Below are 20,420 nucleotides of genomic sequence, written 5' to 3' on the forward strand. Positions count from 1 at the left end.
CACTGTTGTAAACAATCAAGGCAAGATTGTCATGTGAGTTAACATGCAATTTGAGTACATTATACACTCTAAAAACAGAATGAACTTGAACTGTGCAAAGGAACATGACCAGAAAAAGGAGCAAGCCACAGAGACACTTGAGTTCACTGGAAACTCTAGCGTGTTCCATCTTGAGAGATGTACACTTCTTAAGAACTAACAGCAAGGAGAATGAGCCACTGAAAACCGTATCTTTCTCCAAAAGATCAGAAACAAGACAAGGAAGCCACTTCTACCCAACATTGGACTGGTATGTCTAGCCTATCTAGGCAAGAAAAAGAAATAAAAGCATTCATATTGAACAGGATAAAGCAAGACTATCTTTACTTATAGAAAACACGATCATGTGCATCCTAAGGAATATCTTATAAAGCCCTAGGAATCCACATACCAAGAAAACTACTAGAACTAATGAACAGCTTCAGCAAGGAAGGATACAAGAACAACAAACAAACATTCAATTGTATTTTTATACTCTAGCCATGAACAACCCCAAAATAAAATTAAGGAAACAACTCCATTCACAAATAGCATAAGAAAATAAAATACTTACAAATAAAATCACATTGTTGAAAGAAATTAAAGAAGACCTACGTAAATGGAAAGACATCCATGTTCATGGATTGGAAGATTTAAATACTGTTAAGATGGCCGTACTCCTCAAACCGATCTACATATTCAGTGTAATCCCTATCAAAATCTATTTCTGCAGAAATTGACAAGCTGATCCTAACATTAATATGAAAAAGCAGGGAACCCAGACCAGGATACAAGTCTTGAAAAAGACAAACAGTTGGAGAACTCATACTTCCTGATTTCAAAATCACTGCACAGCTACAGTAATCAAGACAGCGTGGTGGTATTGGCATAGAGACAGGCACGTGGATCAACAGAGAAGTAACTAAGGTAGCAGAACGCAGATGTATGTACAGAGAATGGGAAAGGCTGGATGCCAATGCTTCTAGTGTAGGAGAATATCGGGCTGATGATTACTGAGTAATACTAGCAGGCCTTTCCCATTCAACATTTATAGAGTGTCTATCCTGTGTAAGAAATTATGTTAGGGATTTAGACATGAAAAAGATGTAATGTTTCAAGTGGTTCAAGCCTAGAAAGGGACAATAGATGCATATAAACCAAGTAAAACACAATGTGATAGCTATTTTACCAATAGTATGAACAAAGTACCACAGTATTACAGAGAAAAGAATTATAAATTTTGCAGTGAAAGAAAATTTTGCAGTGAACATTATCACCAAGGAAGTGCCTTCTGAGTTAGATCTTAAATACGATTAGGAATTTACAAATGTAGGGCACCCCGGATGGCTCAGTGGTTTAGCACCACCTTCAGCCCAGGGCCTGATCCTGGAGACCCAGGATCGAGTCCTGCGTTGGATTCCCTGCATGGAGCCTGCTTCTCCCTTGGCCTGTGTCTCTGCCTCTCTCTCTCTCTTCTCTGTGTTTCTCATTAATAAATAAATTTTTTTTTAAAGGGAACTTACAAATGTAAAAGAAACTAAGAGTGGGATCCAGTGGCCTGAGAAGACTTCTGGGGTTGCGGAGGGTTATTCAAAGCAAGGAAATATAAAGAGGAAATGGAATCTGAAGGAAGAGGATATTGAGATTAGTAGAAAATTAGTAGACTTTGGTTGGGGCTAAATTGTCAAGGGTTTAAAATGCCTTTATCATGTAGGCAATGGAAAACCAGTAAAGGTACTAGAAAGTGAGTCAGTTTCAGGCTATAGATAGAAAGAAAGCAGGCTGTAATGAGGTGGAGAGGGAGAGGCAGAGCTTAGTTTGGTGGAACACAGAGAAGTCCTACTTATCTGGAGAATCATCAAAAAGTTTTTTGAGATGAGCACTAGGTATTATTCTATATGTTGGCAAGTTGAACACCAATAAAAAATAAATGCTGTAATATGAAAGAACCTTGCAAAATAATAAGAAATATATATATTGGGTTTGCCCTCGGCTTTTTTCACAGGGCTCCTAAAACCTTTGTAAATAGGGGTGCTGGGATCATCTTCTGTTCTAACATTTAGTCTTTGACCTTGATTTCTGGCACAAAGCTCCTAAAACCCTTGTAGTTTTCTAAGTGATAAGAGCACTAAGAACATCTTTTGTTCTAATATTTGGTCTTTGACCCCCGTTTCTAACACATGGCTCCTAATTCCCTTGGAATTTCCTGGGTGACAGGAGTGTCTTTTGTTCTACTGAGATGACTCTAAGTAGGCTCCAGGATAACTCCTGGAGTGGAAGACCAAGGCATGATTAGAAGCTTGAAAATTTTACCCTACCCTTCATTCCATAGAGAGGAAAGAGACTAGAAATGGAGTAACCAATTATGCCTAGGCGCGGCCTGTATAAAAGAAAAAAATCCCAAAAGTACAGGGTTGGAAGAGCTTCCAATTTGGTGAACACATCACCAGCATGAGGGTGACACAGCCGAGTCCCGTAGAGGCAGAAGAGCTTGCATCTCTTCCAGACCTCACCCTATGTATCATTCATCTGACTGTTCATCTATACCCTTTATCATATCCTTTAGTAAACTGGTAAATGCAGTATTTCCCCAAGTTCTGTGAGCTGATCTAGCAAATAGACTCTGAGCAGAGGAGGTCCTGGGAACCTCTGATTGGTAGCCACAGCGGACAGAAATTGTGGACAGCTGCAACTTGCAATGGCACGTGAAGTGGAGGGAGAGCAGTCTTGTGTGACTGAGCCCTTACCCTGTGGGATCTGGCATGACCTCTAGGCACATAGTGTCAGAACTGAGTTAAGCTGCAGGACGTGTAGCTGGCATCACAGAGAGTTGCTTGGTGTGGGGAAATCCCACAGTCCTGGCATCAGAAATGCTGGGCATGTGGAAGTGGTGAGAGTGAAGGAGACACACAGGAGGAGAACTCAGCTTCTCCTAATCAAGCCTCAAAAACACTCCCAAGTGAAAGAAGCCAAATGTTAAAGATGATAAAATGTATATTTCAATTTAAATTAAATGTCCAGAAAAGGTAGATTTACACAGACAAAAAACAAGTCACTGTTTGCCTAGGCCTGGGAGCAAGAGAAAGAGGCATGAATGAGAGACCTTTTGGGGGTCACAGAAATGTTCTCAAACAGGATTGCAAGGATGGCTGCACAAGACTATAAATATATGAAGACTTCATATACCTACACAATGGGTGAATTTTATGGAACATAAACTATACTTCAATAAAGCTATTTTTAAAAAAGTTCTTTTTATTTTCTAGCCATTTTCTGCTTCATTGTAAAGTTGTAGTTTACCATGTTCTAATTTCACACACTCCTTTTTTATTAACTAGAAAAGTGATCATGATATAGGGATATTATGAAACTTTAATAACTATCCTTTAAATACCTACATAATTCCACTAAACTGGTATCCTCCGGCTTTTTAAGTGAATTCTCTATCAATATGTATGTATTTTCAAACTTTCCACTAGTATAAATACTGCTGCCAAAATCTTTTCATACATCAAATTCTCTGCACTTTTATTTATTATTTTTTTTTTTTTTATTTTTTTTTCTCTGCACTTTTAGAATAACTTCCTTAGGTTTGATTTACAGGAGTAGAAGTTACAAATCTTTTCACACTTGACACATACTACCAAATTATTTTACTAATAAATTTAATCAATTATAGCTTCACACTAGCAACATATGACAAATATGTTTTTAACAAGCTCTGCTAATATTGTAGGCAATTGATATCTATTTTAATATATACTTCTTTGGTGAGTCACTAGTGTTGAACAATTTTTATATTTTTGTACATAAGTTATATTTTCTCTTTTGTTTCTCTTTTTAAAATATTTTCTCTATTCATCTTTTCGCTATGTATATACTACAGTCTGCATATCCTGATCAATACATTTTATTCTATAGTTTTTATTGCAAATGTTCCCCATCTGTTTTTAATTTACAGAAGTTTAATTTATTTTTATTCAAATATATCTTTTTATAATTCATTCCTAAAACTTCTTTAAAAAATACCTCTCAGGACGCCTGAGTGGCTCGTGGTTTAGCACCTGCTTTGGGCCCAGGGCATGATCCTGGAGTTGCGGGATGGAGTCCCACATTGGGCTCCTCTGCCTATGTCTCTGCTTCTCTCTGTGTCTCTCATGAATAAATAAATAAAATCTTAAAAAAAATATTTCTCACTCTAGGAATCTGATAAATATTTGTTTCTATTTTATTTCAGGTTTATCTGGCTTGATTTTATAAGTAACTATTAAATATCACCCTTTGGAATTTTTCTGATGTCATATAAAACTCTAAACATTTTTCCCCTAACTGCTGACAAATTATCTCACCATTTGTGGGACATAATGGAATAATCTGCTTCTTTTCCACTGCAAAACCTTGTTTATCACATTGCTCATATTATAAACTCTCTCTGGCCCACTGACTTATCTAATACTATCCCAGAGACACACTGTGTGACTTGTATCAACTGCTTAAACAGCTAACACAGCTAATGTCCTCTTCCTCACCACCTTTCTTCCTTCCAACACAACTAGCTTTTTGCTATCCCTTGCCTGTTTATTCCTTTTTTTTTTTTTAAGATTTTATTTATTTATTCAGGAGAGACACAGATAGAGAGAGAGAGAGAGAGAGGCAGAGACAGAGGCAGAGGGAGAAGCAGGCTCCATGTAGGAAGCCCAATATGAGACTCCAGGATCATGCCCTGGGCTGAAAGGCAGCACTAAACTGCTGAGCCACGTGGGCTGCCCAACCGTTTATTCCTCTTAAGAAACTTCAGGATATTCCATCAATTTTACCAAAAGAGTTCCACCTAGGATTTTGATGAATAATGCTAAAGATATATGTTAATATAGAAAACTGAAGGAGTTCACAAGAAAAAATATTAATGTTTGATCTAAAAGATTTAACCCATTCACCTGGAGGCTTCACTGCTCCATAACGTAGCATCTTCCTATATCAAATAACTATTCCTGCACTAAGTCTAAGGAAGGAAAGCAACTTGTGCATAGTATTGCACAAATACTTGTACTTACACAGTATTACTACAATTATGAAAAGCTGAAGTAAAGCTTCAAGTGTAATTTAATGCCTCCTGGAAGGTATTAATTTATTAGCATTTACTCACATATTATTTTCTGCAATATTTAAATAAATATACTTCACTAACCAAATAAAATATACAGCATTGTTATTCATTCACTTGACAAGTATTTACTGAGTGACTATTATGTGCTATGCCTTGTTATATGAGCTTGGGATACACAGGCATCCCAAAAAGCATAAGTAGCTTTTTGTAAGGTAATGGTACATTCTTAGAACTTAAGCTCTTTATCAAAATATACCTAAAAAAACCAATCTCATATTTCAACTTTCATTACATTTGTTCAGCTAATCTCTAGCAATGCTTCATTTTGCTTCCTCCTGGAAAGCATGATTAACACTAACTGAGCATAAGAAAATTTCATCTCTAAAAAGTTCCCAAGCACTGTATCCTTGGAGTTCCCATCACCCTCTTAATCAGCCTCTGCAGGCTTCACATTCCAGAACCTATCACCACAACTTCCTTCATAGAAAGCACTCTAAATGACCAAATACATTAACAGAAAGATGTGGGTGTTTATTTTAAAAATCAAAAGGGCTCAAGCTCAGAAAACTCTTCTTTTTAAGTCTGGTCTCACGGTCCCAAACTGACCTTTGTGGGGAAAAAAAAGACCTCTGAAATTTTGAGGAATCACTGGAACTTTTATCTTTTTGTTAAATTCAAAACAGAGCTATGTATTAAAATTAAGCATCACTTTTTACACTTCACCAATGTCTTTTGTCATCATTAGTAACATTCCCAAAGGGAAAGCACCTGAAAGTCCTGGAAAACCCAGGTCTAAAATAAAGTACCAAAAGTAAAGTAGCTTTTGTACAATTGTATAATAGTACTCATGATTAAAACATTCTATTAGAAAGCATTAAGAAATTGCCTTAAGCAGATGTCTGCAGATGTTTCATGCTTTGTACAAATCTGGCAAATGCCCAAAAGACAAAAAAAAAAAAAAAATGCCCTGAGATGTGACTTAGCCAGCATTGAAAAAAAAAAAAAAAGAGAGAGAGAGAGAGAGAGAACACATTAGGTCTAGAAATGCCATGAAATTATTTCAGACATTAGCCTTCCATCCACTTCAAAGTTACAACATTGTAAATCTGGTTCATCTCATAAAACAAAGAGCCTATGTCCTATACATATACCTTCAAGATATTTTTAAACACAGTGTTTTCATCATTATTCTCAGTCTTGTAAATATATTCAACCACCTGAAATGGGCTTCCAGATGTCATGGGGCTAGTCACAAAGCTCTTACTTTCTTGGACTAATTTTAAAACACAAAACTAGTCTCTAGCCATGTTTACAAAGGATTCGTGACTATTATAAAAATATCACTACCCACACTCCTAAAACAAAAGGCTGCTCATTTGATGGATGAATTACTTCATTTCGAGTTTCTAAAGAGGACTACATCATATTCCCTAAAACATGCTTCGCTGTGACAATCTACATTGTTTTCCAAAGAAAGACCTATTCTGACAGCCATTCACTAGAACCCAAGGGAATCGGTCAATGTATTTTAATGTGGGCAATGACCAGAAACTGTGATATTCTGGACATCATTTTCCCACACGCTCTCTAAATGAGAAAATGTGAAAGTAGTGAATGAATATTTATTTGTTCTCAACTTTCCCATTAGAGACAGTGGCATTCAAGTCAAGTTTGAGGAATCTGGCTAAATTTTAACCTGTATTTATATGTGTTAGCTGGGTAGAGACCTAAGTCAAAATGCCAAAGGTCCCTTCTTCAATTACAGACTAGACTACACTCATGTCATTTTTATCTGACTACTTCTGTTTTCATCTGATTTATCTGACTGTTTCTGTCTCTGGAAGCCCAGGACCACAACCTGAACCACTACCTCAGAGGGCATCCATCCGGCCCTGGAGCCAGCAGCAGTGGGCAAGCTAACCTGTTCTGAAGATTCTCTCACTGCCACGCTCTGACGGTTTGAAAAAGACAGACATCCTCAGGCTCGCCAAATTCCACGTCTCCCCCAGTGTCCTTCAGTGACACGCAGGATGCTGGCAATTTCCAACAAGGTCCTGTCAGGCTGTCTACCACTCTGGACTACGACTGATCTACTTCCCAGCAACTTCAAGTTCATCCTCACAACCACTGGGAAGTACACCGGTTGTGTGATGAAGTCAGAGTCTAACTGCCACTTGTAATCCAAAGGGTGAGGAAGAAAGCTTTACTCAAAATGTGTGTGTATATATATTTTAAAGATTTTATTCATTTATTTGAGAGAGAGTGCAGGTGCACACATGTGTTTCTGACAGAGACTGAGAAATCTGAGATCTAAAGTGTTCTTTAAAAAAGATCTTTCAGCCATTCCCTTTGGAGACATGAGGGTCCAACCCAGAGAGTTTGGATTACCCAGATAACTGCTTCAATTTCCTATATCCCTCTGCTTTTGGTAAACAAGACAGGAAATGAACAGCACAGTAATTTAATTCAGGTGTCCTAGAAACATTTATTTTCCCTACCCTAATTGACTCTTCATTTTACTTAGAGAATTTTAGTGAAACTTAAGAATAGTTGCTGTCTGAGAAAACTATAGCAGTATAATAAGTCTATAGAAGTTCCAATGGGGAACAGGTGGAAAAATGATAACTGTTGCCCATTTAGGTGAACATGTATTTTTAAAAATGTTTTAAGGTCATTGTAGATTCACATGCAGTTCTAAGAAATAATGCAAAGATATCTTGTGTACACTTTACCCAGTTTTTTCAAATGGTAACATCTTATAAAAATGTAGCACACTAACATCACAACCATGAAACTTCTATCACCATAAGGATCCCCATGTTGCCCTTTCGTATCCATACTCTACTCCTCTCCAAACTCTGTCCCCATCCCTATCTCCTCTTAACCACTGGCCACCACTAATATGTTTCCCATCTCTAGAATTCTGTCATTTAGAAAATGCTATATAAATTGAACCACATAGTATGTGATCTTTTGAAACTGGCTTTTTTATTTCATTAAGTATAATGGCCCCAAGGATCTCAAGATCCATTCAAATTGTCACAAAGATCAATAGCCTGGCATTCCTTTTTATTACTGAATAGTATTTCATGAGACAAAGGAACTATACTTTGTTTAAACATCTACCCGCTGAAGGACATCTGGGCTGTTTCTAATATCTGAGTATTAAGAATAAAATTGTTTTCTGGGTGTTAAACCAATCTTGTATACCTGGGATAAATCCCATTTGGTCATGCTGTATAATTCTTTTTATACTTTTTTGGATTCAACCTAATATTTTTTTAAAGATTTATTTATTCATGACAGACACAGAGAGATAGAGGCAAAGACACAGGCAGAAGAAGCAGGCTCCACACAGGGAGCCCGATATGGGACTCGATCCCAGGACTCCAGGGTCATGCCCCAAGCTAAAGGCAGACCCTCAACCACTGAACCAACCAGGTGTCCCTCAAGCTAAAATTTTGTTGAGAATTTTGGCATCTATGTTCACAAGAGATACTGGTCTGAAGTTTCCTTTTCTTGTAATGTCTTTGTCTGTTTGGTGATAGGATAGTGCTAGCTTCATAGAATGTGTTAGGAGGTATTGCTTCTAGTTTTATCCCCTGAAATACTATAGAAAAAAAAATCTGGGCAGCCTGGGTGGCTCAGCAGTTTAGCGCTGCCTTCAGCCCAGGGTGTGATCCTGGAGACCCAGGATCAAATCCCACGTCCAGCTCCCTGCATGGAGCCTGTTTCTCCCTCTGCCTGTGTCTCTGCCTCTCTCTGTGTCTCTCATGAATAAATTAATAAAATCTTAAAAAAAAAAAATCTCCCTACACTATTTGCCAGAATTGGCCAGTGAACCCATATAAGCCTGGAGTTGTTTTGGAAGATTATTATTTATTGAGTCAATTTCTTTCAATAGATACAGACCTATTCAGATCATCTATTTTTTCTTGTGTGAGTTTTGGCAGATTGTGTCTTTCAAGGAATTGGTCCATTTCTAGTAAATTATCAAATGTGTGGGCATTGAGTCATTCACAATATTCCTTTATTATCATTTTAATTTCCATAGGATCTATAGTGATATCCCCTCTTTCATTTCTGGTATTAGTAATTTGTGTCCTCTCTTTTTTTCTTAGCCTGGATATATAGCCTTATCACTTTTTTTTTTTTTTTTAACTTTTCCAAGAACTAGCTTTTGATTTTTACTGATTTTCTCTATTCATTTCCTGTTCTCAATTTCACTGATTTCTGCTCTAATTCTTTCTTTTTTAAAAAAGATTTATTTATTTATTTTAGAGACAGAGAGTGACAGCATGAATGGGGGGAGAGGGAGAGAGAGAATCCAAAAGCAGGCTCCCTGCTCAGTGCAGAGCCCAACAGGGGCTCAATCCCAGGAACCTGAAATCGTGACCTGAGCCAAAACCAAGAGTTTGATATTTCTATAAAGGAAAGATGTCATTTTTTTTCCTCTGGCTACTTTCAAAGTTTTTTTGTATCTTTAGTTTTCAGAAGTGTAATCATGATGTCTTGGCTTGAATTTCTCTGGATTTATCCTGTTTGTGCAGCTTCTTGAGTTGGTACGTTTGCTTGTTAATCTGGAGAAATTCTCAGCCATTATTTCCTCTAGTATTTTTCTACCCCATCCTCTTTCCCTCTCCTTTCAGGATTCAAATGACACAAATATTGGCTCTTTTGTTATAGTTCCAAAAGTCCCTGAGACATTGTCTCCCTACCATCTATTTTCTCTGTTGTTCATTCACACTGGGTAATTTCTATTATTTTAATCTTCCAGTTCACTGATTCTTTCCTCAACCCCCTTTAGTCGAACCTATCCACTGTTGAGTCCTCCATTGAACTTTAACTTTCATGATTATATTTTTCAGCAGCAGAATTTCCATTTGAATCCTCTTTATATCTTATCTTCTATTTCCTTGCTGAGGCTTTCGACTTCATTTGTTTCAAGCATCTTTACAGTTGCTCACTGAAGCATTTTTATTATATGACTGCTTTAAAATTCTGTATCAGATAATTTTAACGTTTCCATCATCTTGGTGCTGAGATCTATTTTATTGTTTTTTTTTTTCTTCACTTTAAGAGGTTCTTGATATGACAAATGATTTCCTAATAAAACATGGATATTTTTATTATGTTACGAAACTGGTTTTCTCTGAAATCACTCTAACAAGGGAGCTCCCTCATTACTGCCAGATAGAGGTATAAGTATGGGTTCCTCACCTGGCCTCTGCTGACACACAAGACATACACTCCTCATTAATGGTGGGTGTGTTTGTACTGACACTGTGATAATGGCGGGGGTGGGGGGGGTGGGGGGGAGCAGACAGGCAGTAATTACCAGCTGGTGAGGATGAAAGTCCTGATTCCCTACTTGGCCTCTGCTGACCCCACCATGACAGGGATGCTGGAGTGTCAAGTTTCAGCCTGATGAGGATGCAAGTCTAGGCTCCCCACTTGGCCTTTGCTGGCATAAGGAGGGATGTGAACACACTTTTTCCTGGGTGTTTGGTTGGAGTAAAACATGTACTGTCTAAATGTTTTATGTCTTGTTAGACTGTCTCTCACCTGGTCCTTGGCTAGAGAAAGCATTCCTTGGTTGTGGTTTTTTGGTCTGCACCTGTTGGCATGTCCAGACTGCCAGATTCTTCAACTCTAAGATTAGAATATATAAGGTAAAAAGAAAACCATGCTGCTGGGACCTGATGAACAACAGAGACTAACAAATTTACCAACTTATCAAACATGCAAACCTTACTTAGATCTCAATTCAGAAAAACTATAAAATAAAATGGATGAACCCTCTACCCCACAAAAAAGGAAAAACCAAGTTCAGAAATAAATACTGTGGTATGGTTGGCAATAAGATGATGTAAAGAAAGAGTAGTAGGGAATAAAACTGGATAGGCTAGTTGGCATGCTAAGGTAAGAGAAAGTCTTGAAATCTCGGCAAAGAACTAGAGAGCTCTGACCTACTGAACAATGCAGTGAATGGAAGAGACACATGCCTCTGTGGGTACAGTGTGAATGCCAGCGCTGTCACTAATGCGTGACTTGGTGAGTTCTTTACCTCTTTAACTTAGTTCCCTCATCTGTAAAATGGGCATTAAACACACTACTTCATGGTGTGGCTGTGAAGGTAAGATCTGTTATGCAGATGTTTAATACCTTTAAAGGACCTTTTGTCAAGTAGGTAATTAATAAAGGCAGTTATCACTAAGAAAGCTTTCAAAGAGTGGCCTGGCAATGAGATGAAATAATCTAAACAAGGATGACTAAACAGCATTTAAATCTCTTCCTAATGTTCAGCGGGTGCTGGGTCTCTGCCACTAGTATACATTACACTGTTAAGTTAAACCAAATGTGAAAGCTATCTTGCCTTACTCAGTTTGGTGACTTTATTCAAACAATGTCACAGGCACTAAGCAGAATCAGCTCTGAACTTTTCAATTCACTAACAAATGAAGGAATAAAAGGAGAAATACAGTTCATTTAAATCTAGTTTGTTTTTCTTTGGACATTTAATGAATTTTGATTAAGACGTTCCCTTACTTTCAGAGATTACAATTTGGCCGAAAAGATTAGACATATACACAAACAACTATGACATAAAACAGAAGCTCATAACTACCAAAAAAAAAAAAAAAAAGTGAAAATGCTTTGGGAGAGCAGATACAAGCTCCAAATCCCTAACTCCCTAAGCACACAAGGAGGGCTCGATAAAGTTCCAGAAATGTGTTATTTCATGGGAGAAGTGGCAGTTCTGCCACAAGTGCCAAGAAGATACAGGAGAAGATGATTTTCTGGCCCAAAAGAACAGCATGAGCAAAGACACAGAAACAGGAAACACCAAAGGTTTTCAGAAAATGGCAAGTAGGTAAGAGTTTAACAGCAACACAGACAAAGGGAACTGTGTGTGACAAAGCTATCCAGACAGGCGGGGCCAGAGCACAAAGAGCCTTCAACTTTAGGCTCTAGGCTATGGACTTTATTTGATAGGCAGTAAGAAGTCCTGTTAACATTTTGAAAAATGGAGTAATGTGACTGAAGTGGTGCTTTAGGAAAATCTGGAGCCAACATGAATGGTAGTAGAGGCAAACAGATACCTAGATGATCTGGGACCCGTTTTATCTGCCTTTTTGGTCATTACAGTTGCACCTGCACTGTGCCCTGCACATTAAAAAATCTGTGTAGAGGCATCTGGCTAGCTTAGGAGGTGAAGCATCTACCTTAAGTTTGGGTTGTGATCCCAGATTCCTGGGATCAAGCCCGACATTGGGCTCCCTGCTCAGGGGGCAGCCTGCTTCTCTCTCTCCTCCGTGCTTATGCTCTCTCTCGCTGTCTCTGTCTCTCTCAAATAAATAAATAAAATCTTTTTTTTTACGATGAGAGACAGAGAAAGGCAGAGTACACAGGCAGAGGGAGAAGCAGGCTCCCTACCGGGAGACCAATATGGGACTTGATCCCAGATGAGGGAATCACACCCTGAGCCAAAGGCAGATGGTCAACTGCTGAGCCACCCAGGCGTCCCGATAAATAAAATCTTTGAAAAAAAATTTTACATTAAAAATCTGTGGAATCTACTGCATTGAGAAGGAGGGCAACAAGCTGTGGCAGAGGCAGCAATTACCCACCCTCTCTTCCATGCTATATTAGTAAAGCAGATTCCATATGGGATAGCAATGTGCCCAACTTTAAAATAAAAAACAAACACACAAAAACAAAACCAACAACTCCAACATTTGCCAATGAGAAATAATTTACAATCTGTTTAAGCAGGTGGTATATATTTCACTTAACTGATGCATCAGTAAAGAAGTCTGCCATAGGAAGGAATCTCTCAGACAGTGCCATGTGGGGGAAGTAGACAAGGGTGGTGGACAAGAAGCCCCAAGTCTCTGGGAATGAAGAAACACAATCACCATCATGTGTGCCTACGAATGCCATGTCCCCAAGAACACATTTCCCAGAAGGAATCCACTTGAAAGAGAGTGACATCCAGGACCTTTGTAATAGAACAATTCTAAGGCAACATTTAATAATTCATTCAGACATTTCTAGAACCAATATGTTAATGGGGCTCAGAAATATCAAAGTCTCAACCCTCAAGGCACTTACAATATAGATAGTAAGATAAAATATATATGTAACAAACTATAACAGTGCAATTTGAATGAAGTAACAGAACAAACTAGCATAGTACAGCAGAGAGGACGTCACACTACCTTCAAAGTTTGGGCTCTAGTCCTAACCCTACTATTAACTCACTCTGTGGCCTTGAATAGAGGTAAATAAAAATTACCTCTCTATGCAACTCCGGACTTACAAAATAAAGGAACTTCTTACTGGACTACTACAGTGGACCCACGAAAGTATTGAGTACACTAGTTTAGTAGATTTCAACTTTTTCACATATGAAGCCATTTTTTAAATGCTAGGAAAAATTCTTAATCTTCATGTTACTGTAACTATCTCTTCAGTATATGCTAACAGAGAGCGTATGCTACAAAAACCCTACCACAAATCCCATAACATCTTTAAAAGAATCTGTTCTTTATCAACATTTAAATGACAAACAGGAACACACACAGAATTTTGTCTTTCCCAGTGTTACTATTGTTATCTTACATTCACTTAAAAGATAACCAGGATGAAGGTGAAAAAGAAGAAAGGAATGAAAAAAAGAAATATGGATTCAAAGAAAATTCTAAGGTATGAACTCAGCAAAAATGTGGGTATAGAGAGTGAAGGAAAGGAAGAAATAACAAGTGACTGTATCAGTGCCATTCATAGTGAAGTAGAAGTTGTAAGCTCTGAAAAAAGAACCAGGATGACGGGAAAAATCTACACCAACAACTACAGTTACCATTAACTGAGCATCTACTATGTTTCTGGCGTAATGTCAGATTCTTTAAAAAATTTTACATGCACATGTGGTTAAAAAATATCAAAACAGTACAAAAAGGTATATAGTAAGAAAATTTCCCTCTCGTTCTAGATTCCTAAACTCCTTAGATTCCTAGACACCCTCTCCAGGGGCAACAATTATTAACAGTTTCATTTGTATTTTTCAGAAATGTTTACATTGGCCTTCATATTTACTTCTCACAACAACTCTCTGAGAAAGATGGTATTACTTTATAAATTAAGATGATTAGCCTTAAAGAGGTTGACCAGGTAAGGCCATAGAGACATGAAGGGACAGAGCTGGGATTAGAACATGGGCCCAACCATCCATGCACATACCCACTCTGCACTCAGGGATCTCCTATAGAATACTGGCATGGATATTCATAGGACTTCTTAATAACAAAAAACTGGCCCCAAAATGTCCAACCAAGGACTAGTTATATAAATCATATCACATGTGTATTGTGAACTACTATACAGCCATTAAACCTAAAGTTAAAAACTTATGGTAGGTCTAGATATGCCTCAAAGGAAAACCTGTAAGACAGCTTATTAAGTTAAAAAAATAATTACCAAAAAAAAAAAATAATAATTGCCAGAAATATAAGTAAACATTGTTCAATCACCTGGAGGTTCAGTTTGGGATGATGAGAAAGTTCTGGAGATGGAGAGTGGCAATGGCTGCACAGCAATGTGAATGCACTTAATGCCACTGAATGCACACTGAAAAATGATTAAGATGGTACATTTTGCTGTGTGTATTTTACCGCAATTTTTTAAAATCCTAAAAAAAATCAATTGTAGAACAGGACTATGATTCCATATTTGTACAGAGACTGTGCATGCATATAAACATTTTAAATCCTTTGTCTCACTTGATCACACCTGTCCCTCAGACATCCTGATAAGACTCTAGACTTCAAGTGTCTCCCACCTCCAACACATCTCTCAGTGTTCAAACTCAATTTCTAGCACTCTTATTCCTACCCCACACAGAACACACTATCCGGAGCCTGATTTATCTGTAACTTCCCAACCCCTAAGTTATATGTCCCTGTGGATTCATCAAATTCCAAAATATGCTCCAACATGAAAAAAAAAAAATGCTGGAAAATGTTTCTTCCTCTCCTGCCAGTGAGCTTCAATGTGGAAATGTCTGATGAGATCAAATAAGAGAAAAGATGATATTGGTATGAGGGGGATAAAAGCATCATGGGGGCAGAATGCATAGTGTGTGGCAGCAGGGAGAGCAGCCTTTGCTTCTCAAGTATTTTAAAATCGAAGTTTTTGGAAGACAACATGAACAACAGTTCAGCAGGTAATGTAGATGATATTCCTGTGGGTGGGAAACCACAACTTAAGGCATAATTACAAGAAATGTAAAATCGACAAATGGCCTGAGATGTTTGCCTTCTATTTAAGTGCAACCCTAACTAAGAACATGACCTACACCGGGGTGTATTTAAATGATTATCTGAAGAACAAACACAACACTATTAAAAATAGAGACTCTCAGAGCAAAGCTTTGCTCTCCCATTACAGGATCTGCTTAGCTGTTGGGAGTTTCTCTGACCCAGGGGAGCGGCAGAAAGGCCCTCTCTAGGAAGAAAGGAAAGTTCAAGTGCTGTACTCACATCTGGCAAGAGAAAAGATGGTTCAAGGGGCCACCACAGAGGAAAGGGATGGGAACGATAATACATGGAATTTAAAAACCAAAAACGAACAAACAAAACAGAAGCAGACTCATAAACACAGAGAACAAACTGGTGGTGGAGGACAGGGAGCAAGGGCAAAAGAGGTGAAGGAGATTTAGGGGTGCAAACTTCCACTTCGAAAATAAATTAGTCAAAGGGATGAAAAGCACAAGACAGCAGGACGCCTGGGTGGCTCAGCGGTTGAGCATGTGCCTTTGGCTCTGGGTGTGATTCTGGAGTCCCAGGATCGAGTACCACATAGAGCTCCTTGCATGGACCCTGCTTCTCTGCCTGTGTCTCTGCCTCTCTCTCTCTCTCTCTCTGTCTCTCATGAATAAATAAATAAATAAATAAATAAAATACTAAAAAAAATGAAGACTGCAGTCCTAACAGATTGTTTTCTCTAAGCTTACAGGGCATGGAACCACCAGAACTGAAGGTTATCTTTCCACCACCTAATTTTCATTAGTTTCTTAAAAATGAAGAGCCCAACGTCCTCACCCATACAAACAGGCATAGATCACTGAAGTTTCAGGAAGACACTGCCATGACATTTTCCCTTTTCATAACAACACTGCCTATCTAGTCAGGAAAATCCCTAAGGGCAGAAAACTGCTTTTTCCAATGTAGTTCTTCAAGTCTTAGTAAATCCCAGTAAAACTCCCCCAAACTAGAAAGCACGCAGAACAAAAAGCCTTTAGTATATATTTTAAGAGAAATCTTTCTATATATTCTTTTAAAAATATACCAAATATCCACTTCCCTCATCATTTAGGATTATGTCATAAACAGTGGTTCTCCAAATGTGGTCTCAAAACTCTGGACGAAATAGGGGTGGTGGGGGTGCCTCCAAGACTTTTACAGAGGTTTGGGAGATCAAACTCTTTTGATAACAACACTAAGAAGTTCCAGAAAAGTTGCTGTAAGCCTTTTCCACTGTAGTGACATTTTGCAGTGATTAACAAAAAGCAAAGATGGGTATAACTGCTGGCAGCTTGGTGGTGGGACTGAATTCTTCACTTCCATGGACCTGCAGGAAAAGAATGCTAACTTCTCTTTCAAACATCTTTGATGAAAATGGTACAGCCACTTTAGAACAGTTAATCAGTTTCTTAGAAAGTGAAACATGAAATTACCATACAACTCAGAAATTGCACGCTTGGACATTTATCCAAAGGAAAGGAAAACTTGTATCTACATAAAAATCTGCCCACCAACATTCATGGTAGCTTTATTATTAATAGCCCAAACCTGGAAACAGCCCAAATGTCCTTCAACTGGCAAACAGACTATCCCATACTCATAGCACAGAGTACTACTCAGCTACGACAAGGAACTACAATATGTACAACTCAGATACATGTCCAGGGAATTAAGCTGCATTTTTAAAAAGGCAGTCCCAAAAGGTTACATATGTATGATTCTACTTATATAAATTTCGAAATGACAAAATTTTGGAAGTGTTGAACAAATGAGTGGTTTCCAGGCTTTAAGAGGGAGGAAGAAAACGTGGAGGTGGGTGTGGTATAACATGGCAACATGAGGGATCCTTGTGGTGCTGGAATTCACCATTCTATATTTTGACTGTGGTGATAATACATGCACTAACTACTTGTGATAAAATTACACAGAAATACACACACACAGATGACAACAAGTAAAATTGGAAAATGTGAGTAAGACTGATGGATTTTATTACTACCGGCAACATGGTTTGTGATATTACACTACAAAATATTATCATTGGGGGAAGCTGGCTAAAGGATACACTGGATCTCTCTGAATTATTTCTTATAACTGCAGGTGAATCTATCAAAAATTTCAATTAAAGAATGCATAGTCATGTTCATAGCAGAATTATTCACAGTAGCTTACAGTAGCTTAAACACAGAAGCAACCCAAGTAACCATCAAAGGATGAATAGATTAAAAAAAAAAAAATGGGGCAGCCCCAATGGCCCAGCGGTTTAGCACCGCCTTCAGCCCGGGGTGTGATCCTGGAGAGCTGGGATCGAGTCCCATGTCGGGCTCCCTGCATGGAGCCTGTTTCTCCCTCTGCCTATGTCTCTGCCTCTCTCTCTCTCTCCATGTCTGTCATAAATAAATAAATAAAATATTTTAAAAAAAGATGACTGGTATATACATACAATGGAATATTATTCAGCTCTAAAAAGGAAATTCTGACATGCTACTACATGAACTTTGAGTACATTGTGCTAAGTGAATGCAATAAGACAATCACAAAGAGACAAGTACTGTGTGATTGATTCCATTTATGTGAGGTACCTGGAACAGTCAAAATCAGAGACAGAATACAGAATAGGAATTACCCAGTGGCTGGCAGGGAGGGAGGAACAGAAAGTCGTTGTTTAATGGGTATAGAGTTTTGGTTTTGCAAGGCAAAAAGAATTTCAGAGATGGATGGATGGTGAAAATTATCATCCAACAGCATGAAGGTGCTTAATACCAAAAAAAAAAAAAAAAAAAAAAAAAAAAGGAGGAGGGATAAAGGACAGACACTAGATCTGGGAGGTGTTCAAGGGTCTTAAAAGGAACAGTTTATATACTCTATACTGTGCATCCACTATATCATTATTCTTAATATCATATATATTTTTAATTTTCTATCGACTTAATATTCAATACATTTTTCAAAAACTGAAAAAGCAGCTTTGATGAAGTGGTACAAATTATTAATGTTATTAAATCTTGACCGCTGAGCTTCTTGCTACTTGTGATGAAAAGGGAGTCCTGCTGCATACCAAAGTAAGATAGCTGTCTGCAGGAAAAGCACGCATCCCTGAGCGCTGAGGTGAACCAAATGCTTTCTTCATGGTATACCATTTTACTTATTAATGATAAACTATAAACTATCATTTTTAGGCTTTTTTTAAAAGATTTTATTTATTCATTTATAGAGACCGAGAGAGAGAGGCAGGCTCCACGCAGGGAGCCCGACGTGGGACTCGATCCGGGGTCTCCAGGATCACGCCCTGGGCTGCAGGCGGCGCTAAAGCGCTGAGCCACCGGGGCTGCCCTCATTTTTAGACTTTTGTTTTGCAGGCATTTCTTGAAACTCAAATGAGTCCCTCAGTTTGCGGGGAAGCAATTGACAGTAGTTTCCTGCCAATAACACAAATCAAACTTTCAAGTGAAATTCAGAATGGTAGAAAATTTGTTCCCACTGCCTCTAGTTTGAGAGGTTCTCAATACCTAACACGTTTCTAATGCAATCAGTGGTAATGTCAACAAATATTATCTAGCAGTATTGTGTAATGAAATGTGTCAGCATTTGGAAGATCTGCCTAAGTCTACGAACGATATTTTCCAAATGACAAACATATGACGTTACAGTGGGTAACGAGCCCATTCAAACTGCAGGATAGAGCAAAGAATTTCGATCTAGTTACAGTGTGAAAAGTTCACTACCTGATAAAGCTTCAGATTCCAAATCCAAACGAATCTCTAAGAAACTACCATTTACCCAGTTTGGGTGTATCCACAATTATCTGCAAAAGCTTTTAAAAACACTCCCCCCATCCCCAACGAGGTATTTGTGTAAGATCAGATTTTCTTCACAGTTTAGCCAAAACACACGGCCAACAGAGTGCAGAGCATTTAGGAAATTCTGGTTGTTCTTCTACTATGCCAGACATTTAAAAGATTTGCAAAATGTAAAGGAACACCACTCGTCGCACTACTTTTTGTTTAGGAAACTACTACTTTCATAAAAATGTATTATGTCTGCTAACAACACATCATGGATTCGCTGTTTCTTTACTGAATAAGATACGTTAAATGTCCGGGTTTTCACTTGTGATCCAGTAAGTACCTACAGGCGTCAGCATCAGAAGCAGAAAGTTCTTTATTTTCCAGAGTGCTGAGACGAGCCGTTGAGAGCGGCTGGGGTGTGCACAGCGACCCCAGGTCCGCAGACACGTGCGGAGGGGCGCCCAGGGGTCGCGGCCGCCCCCAGTCCCCAGCCCCCAGCCCCCAGCCCCCGCGGGACCTCTGACCGCCGCCCCCCCGCCCCCCGCCCCAGACCGGCCGGAGCGCCCCGGGGGAGCGCGGGAGCCGGGCGGCGCGGCCGGGCCTGCAGACGCCGCCGCGGTGCGCGAGGGGCTGGGGCGGCGCGCGGGGACGCAGGCCGCCCGCCCAGCGCGGAGCCGGGGCCGCGGGGAGGCCGGCAGTCGGTCCGCCGCCGACGTGGCGGTGCCGCGCGCAGCGCAGTCCGGCGGGGCCCGGCCCTTACCTGTTGGTCATTCCTGCCGCCACGCCCAGCATCTCCGCAGGCGGCCGTCGTCCCTCCGCACGCCGGCTGCCGGGCCGCTCCGACCGCCGCCTCCTCCCTCGCGCTGCGGCCGGCGGCGGGCTGGCGGGCGGGCGGGCCGCTAGCAGGAAGGGGAGGCGGGCGCGGGGCGGGGAGGCCGCCACCGCCTCCAGCCCTCCGCCCGCAAATGGCCGGGCGCGCCGCGCGGGGGCGCACGCGGGACAGGGCGACGCGGGGGGCGCGCGGGGGGGCCGCCAAAGCGGGAACCCGGCCTAGGCCCCGCCCCGGCCCCGCCCCGGCCTAGGCCCCGCCCACGTCCGGCCCGGTTCCCCGGGCATCGCCTCACCTCCGACCGGTCCTCGGTCCCGCCCCCGGCCCCGCCCAGTCCCCGTCTGGCCCCGCCCCCTCTGGGTCCCCTCTCCAGG

The 20,420-nt window shown here is 39.9% G+C and overlaps 1 protein-coding gene across 1 annotated transcript in view; it reads right to left on the reverse strand.

Moving 5' to 3' along the window:
- The window catches only part of LIMS1 (LIM zinc finger domain containing 1), a 146,630-nt gene extending 126,496 nt beyond the window's left edge, over nt 1–20,134 (reverse strand). Inside the window, exon 1 of the mRNA XM_038550855.1 lies at nt 19,978–20,134. Within this exon, the coding sequence (XP_038406783.1) occupies nt 19,978–20,009 (32 nt within the window). The 5' untranslated portion in view covers nt 20,010–20,134. The remainder of the gene's footprint in view (nt 1–19,977) is intronic.
- Nucleotides 20,135–20,420: the final 286 nt, after the last annotated feature.

Source organism: Canis lupus, chromosome 10, assembly GCF_011100685.1.
Source record: "Canis lupus familiaris isolate Mischka breed German Shepherd chromosome 10, alternate assembly UU_Cfam_GSD_1.0, whole genome shotgun sequence".
NCBI lineage: Eukaryota > Metazoa > Chordata > Mammalia > Carnivora > Canidae > Canis > Canis lupus.